This window comes from Vipera berus, assembly GCF_964194415.1.
Source record: "Vipera berus genome assembly, chromosome: Z".
Classification (NCBI taxonomy): domain Eukaryota; kingdom Metazoa; phylum Chordata; class Lepidosauria; order Squamata; family Viperidae; genus Vipera; species Vipera berus.
The window spans coordinates 111,318,915-111,335,249 of NC_138205.1; the positions used below are offsets into that span (position 1 = coordinate 111,318,915).

Below are 16,335 nucleotides of genomic sequence, written 5' to 3' on the forward strand. Positions count from 1 at the left end.
TGTCATGGATTGACACTGGATGGCTTGAAAACAGCCCTGGACCCAAGTTCCAGAACTACTTCACACATAGACACGAGCTTTCAGCCCACAAAGGCTGTATTTTATGGGGGAGCAGGGTTATTGTTCCCAGTTCATTAAGGAACCGTATACTTCAATCTCTGCATGAGAGATATCTGGGCATAGCCGGATGAAGGCATTGGCATGAAGCTACCTATGGTGGCCAGGGTTAGATAAGGCTATTGAGGCCCAAGTACATGGGTGTTACACGTGTCAACAGTCCAGACCAGAAATGCCACATGCTCCTGTCCACAGATGGGAGGAAACTCATATACTGTGGTCAAGGATTCACATTGACTTCGCTGGGCCCTTTCAGGGACAGCTATTCTTGACAGTGGTCAACAGCCACTCTAAATGGCTGGAAGTAATTCCTATTCAACCATGACTACTGCTAGACCATCCAGGTGCTTAGAAAGCTTTTTGCCACACATGGGCTAAAGGACGTTGTAGTATCGGACAACAGGGCCCAGTTCACAGCAGCAGAGTTTCAAGCCTTCTTGAGGACTAACCTCATAAGGCATGCTACATCAGCTCCCTTTCACCCCTCGACTAATGGGCAGGCTGAAAGTATGGTGCAGACTACAAAGGAGTCACTCAAGCACATATTGACTGGAGATTGGCACCATAGGCTGGCTGATTTCTTGCTTTGCCAGCACACTACGCCTTGCACAGCAACAGGCAAGAGCCCAGCAGAGCTTCGCTAGGGAAGAAGGCTCATCACAACATTGGACAGATTGCATCCAGACTGGGTGGCAGCAAACACCTCTCACCCAAAGCCTCCAAGGGGGTTGCAAGTGGGTGATGGGGTTTGGGCCCGGAAATATGGGCATGGGAACTTGTGGGTGCTGGGTAAAATTGTCAAAATCTCAGGCCCTCTCTCATATGAGGTGGCTCTGGATGGGGCGGGGCGAGTCATTCACTGCCATATTGATCAGCTGCAGAAGTGATTCACAGAACGGCCATAAGGTGAGGACCTCACAACAGGTTCACTCCTAGAGCCAGAAACCGGCAGCTAAGTAGGGCAGTTTACATGCTCTGAGGACTCCACCAGTCAGTACAACGGGGAGGTGGTCATAGATGGGCGAATCCCGGGAGTGCAACATGGGTCCCCTGACAGCGAAAGTTAACCCGATCAAGACAGCCACAGTGCTAACTCTGCTTCTTCATTGGACTTTGGTCTGGGCCGACCTGGAATGGCCAGCCAAAGGGACTTGAGTCAATCTGACTCCCGTGAACTCATGAGTCTTGGGCTACCCAGCCCAGCGGGCAAGCTGGTAGACAGGGAGTTGTCTGGATCTCCCAGGTGATCTGCAAGGTCGTGCAGACCACCACCATATTTACAAGACTTTATTCTCAAATAATTTTAATAATGTTTGTACATTCTAGGATGGAGGGTTGTAATGTATTGGGCCTTTTACTTGAACTGTTTTCACATGTCTTTGAATGCTGCTTGAGATTGCTTAATTAGGGTGTCTGTGTAACGGTCGCTGGCTGCCCAGACATACAGTCTCCAGGGTGATCATTGGTTGGCTCTGGGATGGGAATAGGTTCCTGTTATGTACTGGGCTCTTTGAGGAATACCACATGGGTTGCTGGAGCAGCTAACGGCTCTCCAGCAACCCAGACTACAAGTCTCCTGTGCTGCAATTGGCTATCTCCAGGTGGCAATGTTGATTCAAACCTATTGGCTGCCGCCTAGGGGCTAGACTATATATTGCGGCTAGTTGCAGCCATTTCCCCAGTACAGTTCCTGCACAAAATAAACGATGAGTTACCCTGTACTCCATTCCACGTCTTCATTCCTGCGCCAAAGAACCCACTATTTAACAGTGGTGACGAGGGTGGGATCCTGCTTCACTGAATAAAGAGTGGAAGTCTACGAGGGAAAGGCAGCACACACCGGTGGGAAAAGGCATTTCACCCCCCCTCTCTCAAGGTCAGCTAGCAAGCTACGCTAGCGACCTCGTGCTCAGTGGACCCATTCCCTGAGCCTAGAAGCAGGATTCTGAAGAACGCAGGAACCAGCAAGGAAGAATGCTGAAGGTTGGAAAACTGCGAGGACCCAGATTGTTGGGGGCAATAAGCTGACTTTGTAATAATGCCACTGGGGGGGGCAAAAGCCCTAATAAGCAGGCATATACATAGAATGAAGGCTATTGCTAAGCACATTGATTTGTGCTTTAGATTGTAAGCCGCCCTGAGTCTTCGGAGAAGGGCGAGATATAAATGGGATTAAAAAAAAATTCGATGTAAAACACCCGGAGGAATGGCCACCATATTTATCACAAGTAGAAAACTACCTCAGGGCCAATCAGATCGCAGAAGAAGGACTAAAGGCCTCAATGCTACTCTGCGTGTGCGGCCAAGCAACCTTTGATTTAGCCGAGAACCTTTTCGCGCTGACACCAATCAAAGCGGTCTCCTACGCAGATCTCAATAAGAAGCTAACCAGGCACTTCCAGCCCAAGATGTTTGAAATGGCTTGGCAGTTCAAGTTCGACCAAAGAGTGCAGCTACCCGGGGAGTCAGCTTCGGAATTCATAGTGAGCCTAAGGCAGCTGCACGCCTATGCAAATTTTCAAATTTAGAAGAGTGACTACGAGACTGGCTCGTCTGCGGCCTATGGGACAGAATGCTTCAGCAGAGACTATTTGCTAGGCCAAATTTAATGTTTTTTGAAGTACAAGATGAGGTGATGGCCAACGAAGCTGCCGGGGGCACAGTGAAGACAGTTCAGCTCGCCAAATCGACAAAGTTTGAAGAAACGGTCCACTTTGAGGATGCCAAACGCACCAAAGAATCTTCTGAGGAAGAAGAACCTGAAATCAACCGACTCCAAAATCAACTCAACACACAACACCGCAACAGCCAGCAGCGAGAGGACAGTTACAAGGCAGTTCTCTTACCGTGATGTAAGGGGTGCAGCGGCAACCATTTTTGCGCCAATTGCAGATTTCGATCAGCCATGTGCAGAGCTTGCGGAAGAACAGGCCACATTGCAGTGGTTTGCAGAGCCTGCCAGAGAGACTGGCCACCCAAACACCAGTCAGAAGAACTGACTAGGAGAGGTACTGGAGCCCAGGGTCTAGTTAGTGTTGGGGTTTTCAGAAGCTGTAGAAGCGTATTCTGCACCGAGGCTCAACGCCCCCTTAAACCCAAACTTAAGCTCATGGTACAGCTACAAGGAGTTCCATGTAAGATGGAATTGGACTCTGGCTCTGCAGTCTCAATTATTTCTCAAGACATGTTTAACTTCGTGTGTAGGTGCAGTAACAATTGGGCCAAACTAAGACCCTAGGAACATACACAGGCCCACCTATCTCATTTAAGCTAGATCTCAATGTAGTTCCAATCATGGTTAAGCCTCGTAGGGTCCCCTTTGCCTTAAAACATAAAATTGATTTCAAAATTGATAAGCTTGTAGAACAGGGCGTTACAGCCTGTTGATGGTGGGGAGTGGGAAACTCCTATAGTCACTCCACTTAAAGCCAACGGGGAAATTTGTGCTAACTATAAATGCACATTAAATAAAGCCCTCAAGCAACACGCTTACCCGGTCCCTGTGGTCAACCATATTTTAGCCTCCTTGCAAGGGGGTACTATTTTTGCTAAACTTGATTTAGCACAGGCCTATCAGCAATTGCCGGTTGATGAGGCCACAGCCACAGCTCAAACGATCATGACTCACAGGGGGGCTTTCAAAGTTAAACGCTTACAGTTTGTAGTCAGTGTTGCACTGGGTATTTTTCAGGGAATCATGGAGCGTACACTCAAGGGTATTCAGGGCATGTGCCCTTATTTTGATGATGTTCTTATTGCAGGGGAATCCCCAGAAGTGTTGGCCAGTAGGTTCAGGGCTGTCTTACAGAGGCTTCACAAAGCAGGCCTCAAATTAAAGAAGAACAAGTGTAGTATTGGGGTTTCTTCAACAGAATTCCTGGGTTTCCAAATTGATGCTAACGGCATTCACCCCGCTGATTCTAAAGTGAAGGCCATCAAAATGGCTCCTAGGCCCAAATCCAAAGGAGAGCTACAAGCATTCTTGGGCCTCCTAAAGTTCTATCACACATTTCTACCTCATAAGGCCGCAATAGCAGAGCCCCTCCACAGGCTTCTAGATAAGAAAGCTCCATGGAAATGGACTAATTTACATAAAGTTTCCAGGACGTAAAAGCACTATTGTCAGAAAAGTCCACTGTAATTCACTACAAAGAGTCTAAACCTGTATGTCTTGCATGTGATGCATCTCCCTATGGGGTGGGGGCAGTTCTAAGTAACATAGAAAAAATTGGGAAACAAGTTCCTATAGCATTTTACTCAAGGACTTTGTCCTCTGCTGAGCACAACTATGCTCAGATTGACAAAGAGGCCCTAGCCATCGTTGCTGTAATAAAAAAATTCCATGACTATTTATATGGCAGAGATTTCATGGTTTACACTGACCACAAACCTCTGTTGGGACTTTTCACAACAAACAAACCCCCCACATACTATCTCCAAGAATGTTGAGATGGTCTATTTTCCTATCTGCATACAATTTTAAATTAATTCACAAACCGGGCAAGGAAATGGGCCATGCTGATGGTCTCAGCAGACTACCAGTGACACTAATGGATCCAGATCTGGCTCCTGCTGCTAGAATATTGTCCATACAGGACATACCTGAATTTCCCCTCCATGCAGGGGACGTTGCTGCTGAAACCGCCACAGATAAAATACTTAGTAGAGTGTTGTCATGGGTATACCTGGGCTGGTTGGATAAAAGTCCAGGCTCAGAATTTCAGAGCTATTTTGTCAGGAGGCATGAGTTATCTGCCCATAAAGGGTGCATTTTATGGGGAAACAGAGTCATAATTCCCACTTCCCTAAGAGACAGGGTTTTACAATCATTACATGAAGGCCATACAGGCATTGTCAGAATGAAAGCTTTAGCTAGAAGCTACCTCTGGTGGCCTGGCCTTGATAAGGACTTTGAGGCTCAAGTTCATGGCTGTTATACATGCCAGCAATCTAGGCTTGAAATGCCACAGCCTCCAGTTCACAGGTGGGAGGAAACACACACTCCCTGGTCCAGGGTTCACATGGACTACGCTCGGCCCTTTCAGGGACAGCTCTTCCTTATAGTTGTGGATAGCCACTCCAAATGGGGCCCAATTCACTGCTGCTGAATTTCAGGCTTTCCTTAGAGCTAATCTTATGAGACATGCAATGTCTGCACCTTTTCATCCATCTTCGAATGGTCAAGCTGAACGCATGGTGAGGACAATGAAGGAAGTACTCAAGCGCATTGTCACAGGTGACTGGCATTACAGATTGGCAGATTTTTTACTCTGCCAGCATTCTATGCCCTGCACTGCTACATGCAAAAGTCCTGCTGATCTATGTTGGGGGAGGTGTTTGATCACTAAACTGGACAGGTTGCATCCAGATACAATGGCAGCAGAAGCCTCTTGACCAAAACCCCTGAGGGGTCTGCAATTGGGTGATGGGGTGTGGGCTAGAAACTATGGTCATGGGAATCTGTGGGTTCCTGGTCAAATTATCAAGGCATCCGGACCCCTATCTTACAAAGTGGGGTTGGAGAGAGGGCGAGTTGTCAGACGACATATTGATCAGCTCAGGAAACGGTTTCCAGAATGGCCACTAAGTGACGACTGCATCATAAGTCCCTCTCAAGGTCCTTAAACTTGTGGCCAAGCCAGTCTTCACATGAATTTTCAGGACTTTTCCTTCTTAACTGAGGCAGAACTGGAGGAAGAACTGGGGAGCCCTGGAGTGCAACATGAGTCCCCTGAAGGAGCAAGCCAACTGAACCTCAGCAACTGCTGTGCCTACTCTGCCGAACAGTCTGACTCTGGGATGGGCCAACCTGGAGAGGCCAGCCAGAGTGCATCAAATCCCCTTGACTCAGGAGCACAAAGGGACACAAGTCTACCCAGCCCACTGGGTAAGCTGGTAGACCACAAAGTGATGGGAACTCCGAGACATTCCTCTAGGGCACACAAGCCTCCTTCATATCTTGCAGATTACATTGTAAAATAAAGAGCTATATATTGTTGTATTTCCTGTTGCCACTAGACTACAGAAACTAGTGCTATGATGTAACTGTCCAAAAGTACCATCTTTTGAAGCCTATTCATTCAGACGTTGTTTAATAACACTGTAACCTACATTGTTTTTCTTATTTTTATTATTATTATCACTTTTACTTTAGGGTGTTGGATAATGAGTCTTGACAATTGTTGAGACTAATTGGTGTTATTATGGTCTGATCTAAGAGGGGAGGGGTGTTATGTACTGGGCTCTTTGAGGAATACCACGTGGGTTGCTGGACCAGCTAACGGCTCTCCAGCAACCCAGACTACAAGTCTCCTATGTTGTAATTGGCTATCTCCAGGCAGCAATGGTTGATTCAAACCTATTGGCTGCCACCTAGGGGCTAGACTATTTATTTATTTATTTATTTATTTATTTATTTATTTATTTATTTATTTATTTATTTATTTATTTATTTATTTTTGGGACTTATATGCCGCCCTATCTCCCGAAGGACTCAGGGCGGCTAACAACAATAAAAACAACAGTACAAAAATTAAAAAAGAATTAAATAAACAGCCCCAAAATAAATTAACTACACAGTTAAAAATTAAAACATTTTAAAAATGTTTTAATATATTTATATATATTTTATATATTTTATATATTGCGGCTAGTTGCAGCCATTTCCCAATACAGTTCCTGCAGAAAATAAACGATGAGTTACCCTGTACTCCATTCCGCATCTTCATTCCTGCGCCAAAGAACCTGCTATTTAACAGTTCCTTTAAACCTATTGGCCACTGCCTAGTGGCCAACCATATAAGTAGCTGCGTAGAAGCCTCTGTTCTCAGTTCTGTTCCTGTTACTACAATAAAGCAATGTTCCTTTTGAACCCTTTCGCCTCGCCTCCTGCTTCCCAAGAATCCACTACACAACAGTATGAGTGACTTTAACTAGTCAAGAACTGTTGGAATATATTTTATCCCTCAGAGATATGTATCGAAATAAAATCCACTTCCTTCATTTTTCTCTGGATGGAAAATATCTCTGGGTAGAAATACAATGTTCATACAGTTAAGTTTCCAGCTAAAGTTAATTTAGAAATCTATCTAAAACACTTATATAATAAGCTTGTCCTAGATATTGTCTTATTCTGGGCATATACACTAAGTCAGCCTTTCCCATCCTAGAATCTTCTAGATATGTTAAACAGCATGACATTCCATGAGTTCACTTTCAGGATATTAGATCAGAATTAATTGTACTTCAAGCTCTTTGGCAATTCTGTCACGAAAACAAGACACATATTCTGAATGTTCAACTATGAATGTTCTTTGTTATGATACCACCTGCTGGAATGATATTACCACTCCAAAATCTGGATGGCATTCAGATCTAGCTGTTCACCCAGGCTCTAGGGCAGGGTGCAAATGGGTTTTCTTTGGTCATCTGCTGTTTTGGGGACCATTTTATTTTGTCTTTTATAAAAAAAATTAAAAAAATTAAATTGTAAGCTGCTCAGAGTCATGGGGAAATAGGTAGCCTATATATTTCATAATAAATAAATAAATATTTTTAAATGGCTAGAATCTTGCCTTTAATATAATTTATTAAAACATTGATTTTTATTTAAGTAGGCACTTAAGCACTTATTGGACCATAGCAAGTGTGTTTATTGCTATTGCCTAGATATCAGCATGAATGTGTGTTTTATATTGCCATAAAACAGTGGCCTTTTATTTCTTTATTAACTATTATCATAGAGTCAGTTACAACTGTGGAAGCAATTGCTGTTTTACATTCTTTCTTCATGGATTTCTAGAGTTATAGAAAAAAGCAACATGGATTTCAGCTGTTAATGGAGAGTAAAGCTCCAAGTATTCAGATCAGTGTGAATAATCATTCTTATACAAATTTCATCTGGCCACAATGACAATTTAAGTAAGATAGAAAGAAAATTGATCAAGCTGCTTAGATTATTACTGATTTATTAATTATTATCAATTTATATATTTATCAATATATTTATTCAATATATTGATATCCCACTAAAAATTCAAAGTAGCTTGTTATAACATTGAAAATAAACAATAAGTAAAAATGAATTGATGCTATATATATATATATATATATATATATATATATATATATATATATATATATATATATGAATTGATTTTATGCATATACAACTATGTAAATATATTTATGAAAATATACAAATAACATGTAAATATACAAATATGAATATGCAAACATACAAATGAAAAATGAAATAAATAATAAAATAGAGAATAGAGAACAATGATCATTAATACATTATTATTTCAAGTATGGCAAATAGAATACAGAAAAAAATGCTCTCAAAAATAAGAAGAAAATGCAAAATATTGAACAAGATTATACCTAACTCCATAAAATACCCAGCATCAATATCAAAATTCATTGCCATTCATGTAGGAGTTTTCCAAAATAAATAAAATATGGGAAAGAGAATATCCCCACAAATAAGAATTAATAAAAGCCAAACAAAGCGATGGGTTAGCTCAAAATTTGGAATGTGTCATTTCAGATTCTCTTTGCAAAGATGCTTATTTGAGAGGGCTTTGATTGGAAACACTTGGCATTTTTAAATATCTAATACAATCCATTCATTTGGATTGTGTGTCATGTTACCCCAATTTTGTAGAAAACGAAGAGAAATCAAGATTTGATAAGGACATCTTTCTTTTCAGTGTTTAATCAATTCTCTGTAGGCATTCTCATTCTGTAATTTTACCAAGAAGGAAGAAAGGAAAATAGATTGATCCAATACTATATCAGTCTAATTTAGATTTAGTTAATATCTCCTTTTCTTTTATAGGTTGTCATTTTATATTTTGAGCCAAGTGTTTTTCGGTGTATTCTCCTAAGGTGGGTTCGTCTTCTGGGATTTGCTACAGTTTATGGAACAGTCACACTCAAGCTGCACAGGTATAGGATACTTTGCTGTTTCTACTTTTGTATAAATCTAGAGCGCGTGCATCCACACATGTACGTGCAAAAGTACAAGAGTGTGTTATGGTCTTTTTCTCATAATAGAATCTCATTTTCAAACAATGAAGTAATACTTTTTTTGTTTGGGGGTGGCAAAAAATAATGCAGCAAAGACTTGGTTTGCTGTTTTCTTATGTGTGAGGAAACCTTATGCTTATCTTCTTTTAAAAAACACTTCTTACACGTGAAAGCAAATCTTGGTAAAAATTGGTCTAAAACAATAAGGGCGCAAACTTTTTTTCCTAATCAAGAACTACACTCCCCAAAATAGAACCAGGAGAAAAGAAACAGGACCAGGACAAAACTAAATTTGATTTAATTTTGATGAAATATAAACGCAATTCATTAAATACTATTACTATGGTTAATTCTCTTTCTTACTACACTATTTTTCCTTTGATGGCTAATATTGATTGGAGACTATTGCCCTAGTCCACGGGTGTCAAACTTGCCATGTCACATGACGAGTCATGACGTATCGTGACTCTTTTTGCATTGCTGGCAATGGGGTGGGTGTGGCTTCGGTATGATGAAACCGGCCCACAGGCCAGCAGTTTAACACTCCTGTCCTAGTCTTAGATTGTATAGTTCTGCATTAGAGTAACAAGGTTGTTTAGAAAACAAGAGACTTGGATAGTAGCATTTCTAAAAAAGAAGCTTTGTCACTTTGTTGCATACAACAAAAAAGAGAACAAAGGAACTTGTGGCAGCTTATGAACCAATGAATATTTTGCTAAAATAAATGATGAAATATTTAAAATGACAAAAGATGCTTGCCTGAAGGAAGGGTGAACTATAATATATTTTAAGAATTTAGTTGCATCAAGATTATTCAGTACTGAGGTTCTGCAAAATTTCCCCATCAGACAGACTTTGGTTCAAAGTTTTCTAGGGTATTAAGTTCTGTGTGCATTGGTGAGGATTACTAGTGAGCATGACTCAGATCTATTTTCATATGTAAGCACCCTGATAAATATTGACTTTGAGACCTTTTTTTACTCCTTGTGGAAAAGTTTGATAAGGGACAAATAAGCAAAGCACTAATAGGGAGATAATAATCTATTGATGGTTTTTAGAAGAAAATAATGAAGTTGCTTGAAAACTAATGCACCTCAAAGGAATACATAATCAACCTAAGAAGTTTTATAGGGCACATTAGAAGGACCTTTGAATTGATTGTGCTATGTGAAAACATTCAAATTTCATGGTGGAAAATTGCACATGGATCTATGAATATCTCACTGTTAAGTTCTGGAATTGGGGCAGATGTTGGAAAACAGGTTAGCCAAGAAAAACAGTGGTGCTGCTCTTACAGGTTAGCCTAGAAAAACAGATGTCATACATCTTCTCATCAAGGTAGGCAATCTATAGCTTGCAGGAAACATAATCCTCTAAACCCCTTTCCTTGTTGCTCTTTAGAGTCCCCAGAAATCGCATCCTGGCATGTTAGTGGCAAAATCAGGAAGGGGCAGAAAATGAAAAAGTGTGATGCTTGCTGTATTTATTTACTGATTTTATTTTATTTTTTATCAGGCCTTTTTCTCTGTTGGACTGACCTCATCCTCTTCACCATTCATCCACTTTGGATATCAAAGTATGCCGAACCTTCCCCCCTCCCCTCCCCCCAAAATTGCCAATTCCAATTATACATAGAAAAGAAACCAGTAGGTTTAGATTGTACCATTGCATAGTGGAAAGAGTTCTAAAATGACCAGGTGAAAGGAAAATAATAAGTATTCAAAGAAACATGCATAATAGATCCAGTCTGCCATCACCAAAGGTGGATGTACTTCCTCATTATCGTATCTTCCTTTTCTAGAGTGACGATTTTCTGTATTCCACTTTAGCCCAAATTGGACAGTCTTTTTCTTCCAAATAAAAGATAAAAGATTGGATCAAAATCAAGGTCAACTCTTGATGACTTTCACCCATACAGGTTTCTTGATAGTGTTATGGAAGGGGTGTGCCTTCCCTTCCTCTGGGATTCTTAAAAAAAAGGTTTGACTTCTCAGTCTAGCCAACAGGCTAAGTACTAACCAGGTGTGTTTCTGCTTATTTTCCCAGATCAGCCATAATTGGCCATGTGCTGCAATCAAAGTTATTTGACCCATGATGAAAAGCAAAGGTGAAGGCGTTAGTAATATTAATGATATTGTGTGTCTTTGTTCTGCAGAGCTTTGAAGGTGTTCTTTTCTCGAACAGTTCAGCGAACTCCATATATGACAGGTGGGCGAGTGATGAAGATGCTGGCTGTGATATTTTTGGTTGTGGTGTGGTTTCTGACAGGCTGGACTTCAGCAGTCTGTGAAAACTTGCAGCGAAATATTTCACTCATCAGACAAGGTCAAACATCAGATCATCTGATCTTCAATATGTGCCTGATAGACCGGTGGGATTACATGATGGCTATTGGTAAGATGCCATGGTTGATGTTTATAACAATGAGAGTAACCATCTGCTTAGTTGTTTTAAAAACACTCTTTTAACCCAAATGCACAGTGATATGGACAAATCTCATAAATTTAATTAATAGTCTGTACAGATTTACTGAGAAGTAACTCTTAGTTTCCTAAATGTTATTCCCCAATTATTTATTTGTCAAATTTAAGAACTGCCCATATCCCTCACAGTATACAGTTATTTTACATAGTATTATTTTGTCATTGAAAAAATAATAATTTATCAGAAATAAGTGATAGAAAAGGACATTTGGATGCTGTGATAATTGAGAGAACTTTGTATAAAAATATTAAGACTGATCAGTCTTTGAAAATGTCAAAACAAATGCTTTGGATTTCACACAAGCACACTATCTCTGTTACTGATTTAAGTCCAACTTTTTCAAACTTTGATCTGATCCTGAAAAAAAATGATGCTGCCATTTTGAAAAATCCAATTTGTGGCTACATAGTCAGAATTGTTTAGGTGTATGAAAGTGCTGAGTATTTTCCTTTCTTTGAGATATGTATGTATGTATATATTTTATTTATTTTATTTTTATTTTAATCCCATTTATATCCCGCCCTTCTCCGAAGACTCAGGGCGGCTTACAATTTAAGCACAAACCAATATGCTTAGCAATAGCCTTCATTCTATGTATATGCCTGCTTATTAGGGCTTTCGGCCCCCGCTAAGCGGCATTATTACAAAGTCAGCTTATTGCCCCCAACAATCTGGGTCCTGTATTGTTGTTGTTAGTTGCGAAGTCGTGTCTGACCCATTGCGACCCCATGGACAACTTTCCTCCAGGCCTTCCTGTCCTCAACCATCTTCTGGAGTCCATTTAGGCTCACGCTTACTGCTTCAGTGAGTCCATCCAGCCACCTCATTCTCTGTTGTCCCCTTCTTCTCTTGCCCTCAATCTTTCCCAGCATTAGGCTCTTCTCCAGTGAGTCCTTCCTTCTCATTAGGTGGCCAAAGTATTTGAGTTTCAACTTCAGGATCTGGCCTTCTAAGAGCAGTCAGGGTTGATCTCCTCTAGGACTGATCGGTTTGATGGCCTTGCAGTCCAAGGGATTCTCAAGTCTTCTCCAGCACCATAGTTCAAAGGCCTCAATTCTTTGGCACTCAGCCTTTCTTATGGTCCAACTTTCACATACATTGAAACTGGGAAGACCACAGCCTTGACTATACGGACTTTTGTTGACAGGGTGATGTCTCTGATTTTTAGTGTGCTGTCTATATTTCCCATGGCTTTCCTCCCCAAGACCAAGCATCTTTTAATTTCTTGGCTGCAGCCCCCGACTGCGGTGATCTTAGAGCCCAGGAAAATAAAATCTGTCACTACCTCCATTTCTTCCCCATCTATTTGCCAGGAGTTGAGAGGGCCGGATGCCATGATCTTGGTTTTCTTAATGTTGAGTTTCAAACCCACTTTTGCACTCCCCTTCTTCACCCGCATCAAGAGGCCCTTTAGTTCCTCTTCACTTTCTGCCATTAGAGTAGTATCATCTGCATATTTTAGTTTGTTGATATTTCTCCTGGCAGTCTTAATTTCAACTTTTGATTCATCTAGCCCTGCCTTTCTCATGATGTACTCTGCGTATAAGTTAAATAAGCAGGGTGACAGTATACAGCCTTGCTGGACTCCTTTCCCAATTTTGAACATGTGTGTGTGTGTGTGTGTGTGTGTGTAGGTATGTATATATATTGTTATGTATCGTGGGTAGACCGGTCAGGACAGATGACATGACGTCGAGGTTTCAGCTAAAGCTTTATTGTGGTTGAACTGAGGAGTCTCCACAGCTCAGCTCCTTTAAATACTGTTGCTGGCAAACCGGTGTCCAATCCACATCCTTAAAGGGTCCCGCCAGAATGGCCTGACCAATGGGACGGGAGTTATGACGCCACCTGTTGTTGCTGGGTGTTACACAGCTGATGTTCAGCTGAGCTGTCAGCATAACAATGCTTAACACTTATATTCAATATATAACATATATATAAAGAGAGAGAGAGAAGAAAGAGAGATTCAGAGAACAGTGAGGATTCCACTATATCTCACTGAAGGTTAGAAGAATGATAGGCCTCACTAAGATATTTGGGGTTCTTTTCTTTCCTTTTCTCAAGTTTGATACTGACTGAAAAACAGTTGTAGTAATCAGCACTGAGTGACAGTAGCTGATTAGTTTTTATTTTTCCAAAATTTCAGCCACCATGTATCTAAGAAACAAAGTTTTCTGTTAGAACACATCTTGGAAAAGTTCAGAACTTGCAGAAAAATGGAAAATTACTAGTAAAATCATTCCTCCCTTTCTTCAAGTGTGACATATATGCATTATCTAGGTTTATTTCAGGCTGGCTTATTAAAAGAAAAAGTAAATGCAATAATTTACAAATTATTGCAATAAATGGTTTTCCAGACATATGAAATTGAATGAATACAGAACTCAGTTTTCCAGACCCCTTATTTCATTTGCACAAGTCAAAGAAAAAAATCTAAACACTATAAAGTTCAACAAATATGATTGCCATTTAGATGTGAAGTTTCCAGTTAGGGTACATGCTTGACTTAATTAGTGCTGCCACATAGGTCAACAGGTTGGGGGGAAAATGAAACCAAGTTTTTTTTTGTTCAATACTAGTTCTCCTCTGGCATATTTTGCAAAAACTACATATGTTGTCTAATTACTGACTATATTTATGGTATTTTCCAGTGATTTAGTACAAGAACTGAACACATTAATCCATTATTAGGTGCAATTACCCAATTACTGACTTGAGAGTCAACCAATAACGTATTCTCTAGTTCAACATCCAACTGGTTTCAGGGAACATCACAAAAATGTCTGGGTCTTGTTGGCATTTGGTTTCTTTTCCACCTCTAGATAATTCCACTGGCAAATAGGCAAAGGCAGGATTAGTTTAAGGTAATTAGGAGTCCAGTGAAACACCAGGTTTGTATCTCCCAGGCTTACATAAATACATAGATCCCTATAAAATGACCAGGCCATATACTGTATACAGTGGTAAAATGATGCATTTCATATAAAATACCTACAACACTCAAATTAAAAATTAATTGTGTATGCAGGAGAAACAGTTTGGATACAAAATTTAAATACTTACTATTTTATTTTTTCAATGTCAAAATTGTTTATTAGGTTTATATCCCATCTTTTCATTTAGGAGCTCACACATAGGACTTCTTCCTCTCATTTCACACACCACAAACCCTATGAAGTCAGATGGACTTCTTCTTTAGACACACAGACACAGACACACACACACACAAAACACACACACACACACACACACACACACTTTCACTGGCAGAGAAAACAGAATTGCTTTTATTTTGAAATGCTGTTTTCCTTGCTTTTTCTCCTTGACACTTCTACAGCAATTACTTCCATTTCAGCTACCCAGAGAACAAAAATAAAATCTATCACCATGAGAGTTCTATAAGCCCTATCTTAATCTCCATTCTATAAGCCCTATCTTAATCTCCATTTATTCCTGTCTTTTAGTTACATGCCTATCCACGAGAGGCCTGTCATATTAACTCACTGCTCTGAAACTTCCTCAAGAGCCTTTGGGAGGGTCTTTAAGAGAGAAAATAGCATGGAAAAAGTAGCTGTTCTACAGCTACTAGACTTGCTTTCTATCCCAGCCTGGATATGAAGCCCCAGGCATCATATATCAATCTCAGATCCTCCTTAGTTACAACAGGCAGGAGATGTCCAGCTGGATAGTGGGACAGAAATGCAGCTGGAATTTGGTCAGGCTACCATGCATGACATAGCCACAGGGCCACATATGTTTTCCCCATGCCAGAGCAGATTTATTTTCTTTCTTCAATTTTTGTGGCAATCACCTTTCCTATTTGGAAATTCCCACCTGTTTCTCCTTTCTTTCCTTCCTGAATTCAGACTGCAGGATGTGATCTTGGCTGAACCAGGAATGGAGTAAGCAGGGCAAATGCAAGTGTTTAGCAGTACCCATGGTGACAGAAGAGAGAAGGGAGGGTCTCTTCTTAGATGTCTTCCACTTGGAGAGGAGTCAGAGTTCTATAACTTCCTGGAAATGGGGGTCATTGAGAATAGCCCTATTCCTAATGGAACCTAAAGTAAATCAGTGGTTCAAAAACTGGTTGGCTAAGGGGAAGAAACATACCTTGAAAGACAAATTGAAGACAGACTTCATATGGTTGGAGAAGAATTGTGTAGAACAAATAGAGGTAATCTACATTTCATCATTTTTAACAGTCTTGCTCTGCTACCCCAGAAATAATCAGAATTCTAGTACCCCAGAAATAAAGCAGAAACAAGATGGATTAAAACTATAAAATGCAATGGGGTAAGGTAGTACACTGATACAGAAAGTACATTGTGTTTTGTCATTTCATACAGTTGTTCTTTTCCTTTTTCTGATATATCAAGTTGACTTCACATTTTTCACATTTAAGAGTCTATAAATTGTTCTACACATCTAATTGGCCCAAAGTGTTTGAGAAATGTCTCTATTATATGGAAGGGAAAAAAAAGATCTAGCCCAAGTATTTAAAAAGAGCAAGCTTGCTTACTGTTGACTGATGCAGTGGACAAATTTTTCTCTTTTGTGGCTTGCATTTCATAGAACATTATCCCTTGGGAACTGCATAGACAGTTGGGGCAAAACATGAGTGGGTGTGGTATGGCAAGATGTTTATGGAAATCTGCATTCTCTAACTGAGATGTCCTTTTCTCTTTCTGAAACCCTCTTCTT

At 40.4% G+C, this 16,335-nt stretch overlaps 1 protein-coding gene across 1 annotated transcript in view; it reads left to right on the forward strand.

Annotated features, from left to right (window-relative positions):
- The window catches only part of GPR158 (G protein-coupled receptor 158), a gene marked incomplete at both ends in the record, with an annotated part of 168,655 nt that overhangs the window by 134,741 nt on the left and 17,579 nt on the right, over positions 1-16,335 (forward strand). The window contains 2 exons of the mRNA XM_081346271.1: positions 8,960-9,069; positions 11,306-11,544. Of these exons, the coding sequence (XP_081202397.1) occupies positions 8,960-9,069; positions 11,306-11,544 (349 nt within the window). The remainder of the gene's footprint in view (positions 1-8,959; positions 9,070-11,305; positions 11,545-16,335) is intronic.